This window comes from Stegastes partitus, unplaced genomic scaffold (assembly GCF_000690725.1).
Source record: "Stegastes partitus isolate 25-593 unplaced genomic scaffold, Stegastes_partitus-1.0.2 Scaffold1333, whole genome shotgun sequence".
In the NCBI taxonomy this organism is placed as follows: domain Eukaryota; kingdom Metazoa; phylum Chordata; class Actinopteri; family Pomacentridae; genus Stegastes; species Stegastes partitus.
This window is the reverse complement of record NW_007579064.1, coordinates 97,511-110,183: the sequence shown is the minus strand read 5'-3', so window position 1 is coordinate 110,183 and position 12,673 is coordinate 97,511. Positions and strand designations below refer to the sequence as shown.

At 43.6% G+C, this 12,673-nt stretch overlaps 1 protein-coding gene across 3 annotated transcripts in view; it reads left to right on the top strand.

Moving 5' to 3' along the window:
• LOC103369806 (homeodomain-interacting protein kinase 3-like) overlaps window positions 1-7,811 on the top strand; it is a 40,001-nt gene extending 32,190 nt beyond the window's left edge. For all 3 annotated transcript variants that reach the window (XM_008298621.1, XM_008298619.1, XM_008298620.1), the window contains exons 16-18: window positions 112-386; window positions 2,155-2,312; window positions 3,754-7,811. In XM_008298621.1, the coding sequence (XP_008296843.1) occupies window positions 112-386; window positions 2,155-2,312; window positions 3,754-4,293 (973 nt within the window). In that variant the 3' untranslated portion in view covers window positions 4,294-7,811. The remainder of the gene's footprint in view (window positions 1-111; window positions 387-2,154; window positions 2,313-3,753) is intronic.
• The last annotated feature ends 4,862 nt before the right edge of the window (window positions 7,812-12,673 follow it).

Genomic DNA, 12,673 nt, shown 5'->3' with positions numbered 1-12,673 from the left:
AAGGTTCTGCAGATACAGAACCAGATGTTCTGAGGAGGTTCTGGGAGGACCTGATTGATAAAGGCTCACACTGAGGTTCTCTTGTTGACACTGTGCCGGTTCTGTTCCCAGCATGTCCGAGGACGACGGCCACGAGAGCGGCTGCGACACGGTGGAAGGCTCGCCCACGTCGGACACGTCGACGTCCCCGCGCGGCAGCCGCCCCTACCGTTACCTCGACAACAGCAACCACAACAACCGCCCGCCTTTGGCCGCCGTGGTGGCGCCGCTGCCTTCCCCCGCCGGGCCGGGCAGGAGCCACGGCGGCATCCGGACCATGGTGGTTCCTCCGATGAGGGTGCAGAACAACAACACTCAGGGCACGGAGGAGCGGGTCCACAGAACCGGTCAGTGGAGCTGCTCAGCTTTCCCACGCCGTTAGCTCCTGTCCAGTGCTTCCATTCATACCCACATAGACGTTCTGTTTAACATGTGCCTTCATCGTGCCACCTGTCCTGTGCTCCGTCACCTGTGCTGTGGTGGTGTCTCGCTTTGCAGGTCATGTGGAAGCAGTAGGGGTTTACCGCCCCCTAGTGGGCCATAGAGGCTTTAACAGGTGATCCGGAGACACCAGCAGAGAACCGACTGCTCGCTGGTCCGGTGCCGCAAAGATGCATCCACAGGAGGCAGTTTATGGCTTTCCCTCCATCAGAGGAGCACCGAATGTTTTTATTTAGCTTCTACAGTCAGTCACCAACCTACAAACACGACGTCTCTGAAGCTGCAGTCAGTCAGGACGTTCTCATCAGAAACAAAAATAACGACGGGTTCTGTGCTTGGATGGAAAGACGGATGCATTTCATGCGGTACCGGACCAGAGCTCGTTGTTCTCTCTCTGCTGGTTCTTGTTGTGGAGCTAAAGTTGCCCCAAGACACTGATTTGAGATCAGTTCATTTTCCTCCAAAGATGCTCATTTCTAACCACCGTGGGCTGAATTTAAATCAGAGTCTCTGGGTTGGCTTTGCTCTGTCGCTGCCCTTCTCCTGAGTGCCAACAATCTGCTGCTCTTTCCACAACTTCACTGGTTTTATCATCTGCTCTGACGCTGAGCTTCATGTGACCATTCACAACTCCTTAAATGTGAAATTCTTTCAACTGCAGCAGAAAATATCATAAAATGCCAACTTGTAATTTATCCACGTGAACATTTCTTGTGAAGAAGCACTTTTTTTTTTTCACTGGACTCTCCAATAAAATGTGGTTGAAATGAGTTTTTAACCTCCAACCTCTGAGCTAAACTACAATTTAAAGTCCTGCACCTATTTATGGAAACGGAACAATAATATGTTTTGCACAGTTACGACTAAATTAATCATACAGGAAAAAAAGGATTATTTATTTTGCAAAATTAAAAAAAAAAACATCTCACAAGCACTGCAAAGCTTACATCTGCACATTGTCTGTATTTTACAACTTGCATTTTATCAGCGTGCTTGTTTCCTCTCTGCTCTGTAAACACAGTTCAGCCGAGTCACTGTTAACTTTATAGATGTGGCAGAAAGTGCAGATTTTTTTAGTTTATACAGAATCTGATTAATGCAAACACGTCGTTTTTGTTTAATTTTAGGAAGCGACGTGGAGAATAAAGTGATTTTTGATGAAAAATCGCAAGTTTTCCCACCGAAGCGCACGTCATTTAGTCAAGTTATAGTTGATTTTTTTACACTTTCTGTAACTGTAAAAAGTAACTGCTGATCCAGATGTGCAAACAGTTGTTTATTTAAATTGGTTTAAGTTACTGGATCCTGTAGAAACGCGCTCTCGTCCTGCCTGTACTGCTGTGGATGCACAGCAAGGTGACGATAGACTGGATTTGATTTCTGATACGTTGTGTAGTTTTGGCTGCTTTTCTGTTGATGCACAACTCAAAATGCAGCTTTCTCTTCTGAACTGTCAGATTCTACCTGATAAATCTGCAAACATTTACTCCTCAGCGTCATTATCAGGTTAAAATTTGATTAGGAGTAATAAATCGTTGAATTCCTGAGTGCTGAACCTGAAGTAAAGTAAAGCCCACATTTCATTTCCAGTCTGCTGTGTTCTTGTTTGAAGTCTGAGGACTGAACCTGTATTTTATCCTGACTAACCTCCTTTGTTTCCCTCGTCTGTCCCAGTCTCAGAGTCCTGGTCCCGGTCCAAAGGGCGCTGCAGCCTCGTCGGCCAGCAGAACACTCCCTCCTCCGTCCCCCTCCTCCCATCCGGCCCTCACCTGTCCAGGCAGCAAAAGGTGACGGCGGGGCAGCAGCAGCAGCATCCTCTGGGCTTTGGACAGGTCGGTGTAGGACGATGTTTGTAGGACGACTCGGCTCTGCAGCACATTTAAGGACGTTTTGGCCCAATTTTAACAACAAAGCTACTTAAAATTAGTCGATTCAGAAACGATGGGTTTCTTAATTAGCTAGATTAGAGGTTTAAACTCATCTGCCATCATGGGTTACACAGAGACTGGAGTGAACTTAGGTCAGTAGCCAAATGCTAATATTGTTAGCATTCGTGCTCTCAACTAATTTAAGAGTGTTTATTGTCACGTGTACGTCTGGCAGCATGTTTCCCTGTGAGATGAAATCATTTGTTTGCTTTCCACTAGAAATGCCAAACAATATAAAACTAAATACAAAATAGGTTTTAAAAAAAAGATAAAAGTTCATCCATATACATATAACCAAAATATAAATAAAAGCAATTGACTGTACAAAATATTTACAAAACACACCATTGATTAGTTGATTGATTGTCAGAAAATGGTTAAAAAAAAGAAAAAAAAAAAAAAAGATTTAAGCAATTGACTGTACAAAATATTTACAAAACACACCATTGATTAGTTGATTGATTGTCAGAAAATGGTTAAAAAAAAGAAAAAAAAAAAAGTCAGCATTGATTTAAAGGTCGTGTTTTATCCATAGATGTTCAGTTCAGCGTCACAGAGGAGGAAAGACCCAGAAAATACTCATATTTATTCTGATCGATCATCAGGACAGATGGCGATTGATTTAAATGCTTGACAGCTGATTGATTAATTGATGCAGCTCTTGTACGATCGTTAGCATTTTTCCAATCGTAACTTTTTAGGAAGCTAATTGGGGGCAATTGTTCAAAACTAGCAGATTTTCCCTTTACAGCAACAGACGCAAACAAAGGCTTCGATTAAATGCCGATCAGTTTAAAAAAACAAAGTTCTAGTTTAAACCGACCAATCAGGACACGTCTGTCGTCCAGTCGTATTTGAAGTCCCACCAATGAAAAGCTGCTGTGGAGGCGTTTCTGTCTTTAAGCTCCAGGATGAGATGGGAGGAAGAGTTTGTCTCAGCACAACAGAAGTAAACATCTGTTTTTATATTTAGAATAGAACTGTATTGATCCCTTTGGTGCAAACTTCAGGGAAATTGTTTATTTATATGTTTGGACGGAAAGACGGATGCATTTCATTCATTCGGTACCGGACCAGAACTGGTAGTTTTCTCTCTGCTGGTTCTTACTGTGGAGCTAAAGTTGCCCCAAGACACTGATCTGAGATCAGTTTAGCTTATTTTCCTCCAAAGATGCTCATTTTTAACCACCGTGGGCTGAATTTAAATCAGAGTCTGAATGAGTTTGCTCTGTAGCTGCCCTCTCCTCAGTGTTTCTTTCCCACTTGACTGACGTTCTGAGTTTAATGTGAAGCTTTGAACGTGAAGGACACGTGCTGACTGGTGAACCTTGTCGTTGTGTTCCAGGTGCAGCCGTACGTCTCCAACCACACCACCAAAGAGTGGAACGGCAACTACGGCCCTCTGCGCCCCCACGCCTTCATCCCCCCCACGGTGCACACCTTCACCCACCTGCCCCACAGCAGCCCCACCCACAGCCAGGCCGCGCCCCCCCACACCCTGCTGTCCTACCCGCCCAGCGGGCCGCTCGGCTCCGCCCACCACCCCCACCCCATCCTGCCCTCGCGCCCGCCGCCTCCCCCGCTCCTGCAGCACGGCTACGGTCTGTCCCACCCGCAGGGCGGCGCCATAGTTCACCAGGTGACGCTGGGCCTTGGCGCCCATCCCCCCCCGCACCACCACCACCACCACCCGCACAGGCTCCTCCCCTCGCCCACCATCCACCCGCACCACCAGCCCGGCTACGCCCACCACCCGCACCAGTTCAAGCCGCCATTCCCGCCGCCGCCGCCCCCTCACCCCTTCATGGCCTCCCCCGCCGCCTACACCGGCTTCCCTCTGAGCCCCACCAAGCTCAGCCACCACCCCCAGTTCTCGTATATCTGAGGCGGCCCCAGCAGCAGCAGCAGCTCCTCCTGGTGGGGAAGTGGACGGGCGGCGGCACGTGGGCGGGGAGGGCTGCCGGCAGAGCGCACAACTTGTGATGATGATGAGGAAGGAGACGGATTGAGGAAGATGCTGTTTTGAGGACAAAGAAATTCTCCACGACGACACGATGAGGAAGTTTTGATCGAGGGCGCGTCGCCTCCTGTCGCTGGGTCGTCTCGGCGAGCCGGGGCCGGACGCCGTGGGGCGGCTCGGCCTCCCATCCCTTTATCTCCGTTGCCTTGTAGCGAGCCGCTCGGACCCGTTTGTCTAAAGCCATCCCAGGATCTTTGTTCGGGGCAGACTGCCGCCTCCTTAGTGCCTTAAAAAGAAAACCAGAGTCTCCTTCAGGAACTGTATCGATTGTAAACTTGTCGGCGGGGCTTGCAGCACTTCACCGTTGGGACTGGACGGGCTTAACGCGAGGCTTGTGGTTGTGTTTGGCTTTCGGCAGTATGGATTTCCTTTAGCTAGAGGCTGCAGGGCTTTGACTGAATGAGCTCGTGATGTACATACAGAGTGATCAGATATTTTGATAATCGATTTCTATTCACTATAGTACTTAAATTCATAACAGTATTGTCACTGTTTACTGTAACTGCAATACAATCTAGATAGACTCTGGGTTGCTGTGTTTTATTATTATTATTATTATTATTATTATTATTCGTGCATTTAGGCTAGACTGGCATTAATAGATGGACTTGTTTTTTTTGTTTTTTTTTGGGAGTGGCTTCGACTTTCAGATAAAACGGAGGTAATTCTTTGTATGTTTTTAAAGCTTGTCAGTGTTTAACCTATCGACTCGCAGTATCACCGCTGGGCTCTCCAGTATTAGTTTGAAATATCCGACGCGTGTTGTTTTGTTGTTTCTGTCGGTTCTGATGAAACATTCCTTCAGGGTGGACGCCTCAATCCGTGTTGTGTGTCGGCTTTTTATCGCTTTTCCTCCAATCAGCAACCAAAGACTGTTCGGTAATCATTTCTGAAGCGTCGGTCGGTGATGTTTCTCTTGAGATTTTAAAACGATGAGGTTGAGGTTTTATTTTTCTGAGCTGTGTTTGGCAAAAAAAAGAAAAAAAAACAAACAAAAACAGCAGATATTTGGAATGTATAGATGATAAGCTGCTATGTACTGATGATCCGCCACTCGGTCGCTGTGAATCTAGAGGGTTAATCTCGCGCTCGCCTCCTGCGCTCTCTCTCTCTCTCCTGTATGGTAGACAGAAGACGGTGTTGTTCTGATCCGATTGGACGCTCCTCCTATAGTGCCTCTGTATATTGGCTTTGTTGTTTTTGAAGTGATTGTAAACTGCTGTAATGGAAGTTTCCCCCTTTTTTTTATTATCATTATTATTATTATTATTATTATTATTTCGTTGCTCTTTTTTTTTTTTTGGTGTGTGTGTTTTTGTGCGTGGTTCTTTAGCATCAGTATTTCAGACGTAGGCTGGGTTCGCTCTCTGCTGTGCTGTTGGTGTATTCTTATTTCCCGTTAGCGGACTCTCCGTACTGTACGACTAGTGCCTTCCTCCAAACAGGTGGTGACGTCTCGCATCGATATCAAAACCCCAAAGCTGTTTGTTTGTTTGTTTGGCAGAATCCTAAAGACCGTCAGGGGAGGTTCTGTCACCGTGCAGTACTCCAGACGTCGGGCCTGGATCCACACCAAGCTTTATCCTCACACAGTGAATGTACTCGTGGTGTCGAGTCGCTCGTTGTTCTGATTGTTTGTCCTGATCGGGGTGTGTTTCTAGCGGCCGGTATCATGAGTTTCAGTCGCCACGCTTTATCCCCACCAGTCAGCGCTTCGGTCCAAAGCCTCCACCTGCTCGTCGTACCACATTATCATGGTTTTGCTCTGTTTGCTTGATGGGTGTGTTTTGTGTAATCATGCTACTGTGTTGGTTTGTTTCTAAACGAGAGGACGTGGAGTCGGTGGAGAACCACCTCAGATGTTCTGCAGCCTCCCCCCGTGGGTTTGGTTTCAGATGTGAAAGGATCCGGAGGGGCGAGCTACGAAGCGAGGTTAGCGAGCCCACGATGAGAGTTTATTATTTCTGCACAGCTAAAACCTGCTCTAGAGAAGATTCAGCTCAGAGTTTTGGGTTTAAATCGGCTGTGAGAAGCAACACGATTGGGAAAAACTGCATCAGCTGCAGAATAAATGCGCCGTGAAACTTGGTTGTGATTCGCTGCCGAGTTCGTTTTGTCGCACACAGATCAGAAGAAAAGGCGAGAACATTCGATTAATGACGCCAAAACTGTAGTGATCACCACCTGTCCTTCATTATGGGACAGTTCTGGCCTGAAAACGTAAAAATAATTCACGTTTAACGGCGTAAATGTGCAGCCGTAAGTTAGAAATGCTGTTAGTGCAGCTGATGGAACACCGATGAGGGAAAAGGGGGAACTAAGAACATTAATTTGGCCAATAACTGAAGTGATTTCCACGTCTGGGACAGTTTCAGGCTAAAAAAAAAAAGTTAAGATATTCCAAGTTTAACGGCGTAAATGTGCAGCTGCAGGTTAGAAATAATCAGTAGAATAAATACATCCAAACACGATCAGCGTTTCTACCAGCGCTCCTGGACTTGTGGGAACGATGCTAATTTTTGGCTTTAAAAAAAAAAAGAAGTTAGTTTTCGTCACAGCGCTCATGATTGGTCAGTTTTGTGCAGAAAAAGTCACGTGACGTTTCCAGAGTTTAAGAAAACAAGCAAAACTAATAACCCGACATCTCAGGTTTTGTTAATCCGGCTAACTCCGAGAAAGCCTGACTTTGTTGAACTCGCTTCGTTGTTCGCTTCTCCTGGACCCACGAGCTAAAGCGGAGCCCAGCAGCCTTACACAGCGGGTCGAGGATGTTCATAAAGACGCCATCCAGAACCAGAACCAGTTCTGCGTTTGAGCGGCAGCAGTAATCCCGACTTAACTGGACTCCTCGGCTCCGCTGTCACTGGGCCTCCAGCCTTTGTCACAAACTACCAAATCATGGCTCCAGCATCTCATTCGTGTCCTGGGCTGAATTGTTTTTAATTTAATTTTTTTTTTAAATCACATGAAATCCGACTCCTAAGACTTTGTACTAATCTCTCTTGTTCTGGGGTTGTTGTGTTTAGACTCAGACGTGTAGGATTCGCTGAACTGTTACTGGTCTGAGCATGTGTACATCTGTGTGGCTTTGTTTTGTTTTTATGATTTCATCTTTTTAATGCTACACTAGTTTGACATGTAGCAACTGCACTGTGCAATACGCGGCGACAGGAGGAGGCCGGGGAGGCCGGCGGCCGGCATGCCGGCGGCCTCCTCCCCCTCTGCTCCAGTTCTCAGTGAGTTTCAATGTGACCAAGCCTGATGTCCTTCGTCACACAAAGCGGGTTCCTTCTTGGTGACTCTTATTGGTGAGTGTCAAATTATGAATTGATGGTGTAACTATGTCAAGATTCACTTTGAATTAAAAAAAACAAACAAAAAAACCCCAAGCTTCAGTCGCCGTTTGTCGTCTCTGGTCTGTGGTTTTATGAGGATGTCGGGAGTTTGAATGCTTTTATTTTGAAACTGTCCTATAACATCAGCCTCTTATGTCAAATCAACCTGGATTTAAATCGAATCCTGGATCTTCTAACGACGGTCGATGGTCCGTTCTGAGGCGTTCAGGTGCAGAGCTGGAGGTCAATCGTCCGTGAAGCGAAGCCACAACTTGTAGTGATTTAAAAGTGATCAATAGAACTGAATCCTATAATGAACGAAGGAGACGAAGCTGCAGGAACCTGAGACCCAGAAGGTTGTTCAGCCGGAACAGCGCTTTAGATCTTCTGGTGCATCAACGTGTTCAGAAGGTTGTAGAACATCAACAAGCAAAACTCAGTCGTCTCAGTTCTCTGATTCCAGCTTCTTAAATGAGAAAGTTGTCCGGCTTCTTTCCTCCTCAGAACATTTGGTTCTGTATCTGCAGAACCTTCATCTCCTGACCAGAGTTCTACCTTCAGACTGTGAATGTTCCAGAGGTCCAGGTCCTTGAAGTCCACAGAGGAGGGTCCAGATTGATCACTTTAATGGACTTTTTCCATCATTTCTGAGCCTCAGAACTTCATCAGTACAGCAGATAGACACATGACATTTAGGAGGAAGAACACATCTGGGTTCTGCTAGAACCTGACACCAGATCAGTTCTACATCCATCCAGGTGTCTCAGTCTGAAGATTATTGGAATTTGGATGATTTGGGATAATTTTGTGTCATTTTGAATCATTTATAGACTAATTTTAGGTCCTTTTGCATGTTTTGAGTAAATTGAGGAAACATTGGGTCAGTTCTGACAACAGAATCACTCCAGGTTTCTCTATCTTGTTATTTTTGGACAGAATTGAGTATTTTATGTTGATTTTGTATAATTTTGGACGACTTTTGTTTTTTTTTTTAGTAGTTTTGAACAATTCTTTGGTCATTAAGAACACTTTTGAGTCAGTTTCAACAGTTTTTGTGTAATTTGGGACAATTTTTATGTCTTTCTGAATAATTTGAGTCATTTGGGATCATTTTTGTGTAATTTTACACGACATTCGTGTCATTTGATGGAAAACATGTTTGAGTTCTGTTAGAAAACTGACACCAGATCAGTTCTGCGTCTGAACACTGGATGAATTTGAGTGATTTTTGCATCAGTTTGGGTCATTTTTGGACGACTTTCACGTCACTTTTGAACCATTTTTGGAGTCATGTGGCCTTTTTGTTAATAATCTTCTAATTTGGAGAGTTTCCAGGTTATTTAAAGCAACCTGTGAGTGGTTTGGGTTTGGGTTAGGTTAGATCTCTCTGTGATTTTGGGCGACTTTCACGTCATTCTGAACAGTTTTTGATGGATGAAAAACACATGTAAGTTCTGTTAAACCGTAAAACTCTGCTGCATTAGATATTCTAAAGTAGATTAAAAATAGTAATAAATCTGCTGAGTTTCCTCCAGTGAAGACACAAAATGTCCACCAGGTGTAGTTAATGTTCTCAGTATCCAGGTAGTTCCACCGGAGCGTCCCAAGCTGAATGAATGAAACCTGGAAAACCTGGAACGCCTCCTGGAAAACAACTGGCCTGAGGTAAGTTTAGTTTTATAGTTTGATCGTGTAAACATGTGGATCTTTTATAGTTTTGAACGTCCACTATAATTTGCAGTATTTAGATCTCGTGCTCAGTGTTTTAATGATATCCTCCAATCCATCCAGTTCTATGAATAAAGCAAATATAAAAGAGCAGACGAGCCACAAGCCTCAAATCCTCATCAGTGTTTTATTATCATGTGCAATATTTCAATTTAATGTGCAATATTTGATCATGCAGTATTTAATTCATGTTCAATGTTTGATAAATGTAATATTTTATTTTTCTTTTGCAATATTTCAGTTTCATGTGTAATATTTTATACTTTGGTGCAGTATTTTAATTCCATGTTCAGTATTTCATTATCATGTGTGATATTAATTTATTACCTCAGAATCATCACTAGTATTTTTAATTTATTTTTTTTGGATTAAGATAAATTATTTAGCTCATTCTTTGTCTTTTTCTCTTTAATTTTTAGTAATTTATTGTCACATTTTATTACTTTTCTGTTAGGGAAACCATTTATGCTCATGTTATGTAATTTTCTTTCCTGAGCAGCATCTGGCTCCAGAACGTCTTCAGGATTATTTTATTTTATAGTTTATCTTATTTAATATTTTACTTTGTTTTATTTAATTCATGCAGACGGTGTGTTTAACTGCGAGCAGGTCCTCTGTGCAGGTGACTGATCATCTCACGGTGTTTACAGATGCAGGAAGCCATAGATCCTCCTGATAAGCCGAGCCAGAGGAGCAGAACCGGGCCGCTCCAGCAGAGGCCGCCGGCCGCCCGCTCAGCTCAGCCCGGCCTCGGACGCAGCAGAGCGGGCTGCTGGCGCTGCCCGCCCCGCTCTCCGGAGCTCCTGGACGCAGTGAGTTCGGATGTGGAGGTTGAATCTGCCGTGACCGCTCTGACCGGACATCCAAACCGGAACCACACCGAACCGACGGCCCGCTTCCACCTGCAGAGGCTGCGGCAAGCTAGCGGCAGTTAGCCCGCCGGGAGTTAGCCGCTTCTTCACAATAAAAGCTGGGAGCTGAAAACACCAAACAAATGTGTCACCAATGAAAGAAAACATTTAAACAGTGATGCTGGAAAATTACCTGGAATACCTGCAGCTACAGACACTAAACAAAACTAGCTGCTGTTAGCGAGCAAGACGTAAAGAAAAAGGGCCATTAAACTCACAGCACGAAGACTTAAAACCAGCCTGTTTGCTTTAAATTGAATTTCCCTTCTGGGATGAATAAAGTATTTTTCATTTCATTTCATTCATTTCATTTCATTTAATTTAAATGTGTTATTTTAAATATTAAATCCTTCTGAAAGGTATTCTTCAGTAGAAGCATTTAATTAAATCAGAACTGTTTACAGCTTTGTTATTAAAAATAAATTAATGTGAAATGTTGAAAATTAGCATTTTACCCCATAACTCAGGAAAAATACCCCGACCAGGGCAGGACGTCCCTCCAGGGAGGGTTTTACATTGTTCTGATTAATTCTAACTGGCTGTTTATGCACAATAAACAACTTTTGACACTGCTCAGACTTTAATGGCCACGTCAATGTTAGCTAACATCAGCAATCATATAAAAGGTTTGATTATCACTAATTATCCCAAAACTTGTGAGTTCAGGACGATAGTTGTAGCTTTATTATCATTATGTTTAAGTTTCTGGCATAAAAGAATATTTAATCACAGATCAACAGGGATGCTTTAGCAAAAAATTCAAGCTAGCAGTGTAGCTAGTGGTGGGCTAATTTCGCTAAAATTGCAGCTAGTTAGAATCTTTGACTGGAAATAAAACATTTTAATGCTGTTTAGGTGTTATGTAACTGTAGTAGATGACAGTGAACATAATTTATCACAGATGTCCCTCAAAAATCCTCCAATACTTTCATATAACAGCAATGTGTATGTTTTGTTCAAACTAATAGAAGAGCTTCAATATGGCTCTCATGTAAGCAGTAAAGAAGAGTGTCAAGACAATGTTATTGGTGTTTTGACACTGATAACAAAATGTTATAAATGGTCAAAAAAAAAAAAAGATCTTGTTATAAAAAAGTTGAATTCTTGTAGCATTAAGCTAAAATACGCTGATGGTACCTTAACAGCAGATTTGTTAGCTTTGGTGAAAACCATTTAGCACTAATTTACGCTTATTGAGTACAAACTTTACAGCAGAATTTACTTTACGGTACAGCGTGGTGTCATCGGCATAAAGATGCACATTATAATAAGATACTGAGGAAACACTATTATGGGCAGAAAACAGAACAGGGTCCAGGACTGAGCCTTGTGGGACACCGGAAAATAACATATAATCACTAATCAACACGGGAAACTAAATATTTGGTTTTGTCTGCACTGAAAACTGATTTCTGTCTGTTGAGTGCAACTTTTAAATGAGTAACGCAGTTCTGAAGAGCTTTTTACAGCAAAATATACACGATCCACACTATGGTATAATATGGTATCATCAGCATAGAGATGCACATTACAATCAGATGCTGAAGAAATGCGATCAACCTGAGGATTGAGGCTTGTGGGAAGCCTTTGCAACCCTTGTTCTGACAATAATTGGTAGCCAACATGCAGAAATGATGTAAACTCAGTGATTTTTTACTAATAAATTCAAAACCAGTGGGTCCAGGACAAAAGTGTAGCAAGGAGGGACGCAGGAAGTCTTGCGAGGCGTCTGGAGGACAAATGGAAGCTGCTTAAACAAATGTTTACATATATCAGGCAGCCTTCCCAGTTTAAACCGGCCAATCACGACACATCTGTTATCCAATCATGTTTGAGGTCCAGCCTACTCAGGGAACCAATGAAAGAGCTGCTCTGGAGGCTGGTTCCTCTTTGACATCCAGAACAAGATGGCCGCCGCAAGGAAGGCGCTCAGGTGGTGACTTCTGTTTGTGTTTGTTAACCAGCTGCTGCTTTAATCAGACGAGAAAACTTTAAAATGTCAGATTCTCTCTGTAGCTTCTGGACTGAATGAGATAAACAGACAAACTAAATCGTTCATGTAGGAGCTTCAAATAAAACGTAAAACTCAGACTTTTATGAAACCAGTTCAGGTTTAATATGTGTGTACAGTCTGATGTCTGTAACAACAACTTCTGTTTGTTTGTTTTACAGTGCAGGCTTCCCAACAGACTCCTCTGGTTAAAAAAAAAAAAAAAAGCACACTTCCGGGCTGCGCTTTTATTTTGAAGGACAGCCCGGCTGTGTCTCGGG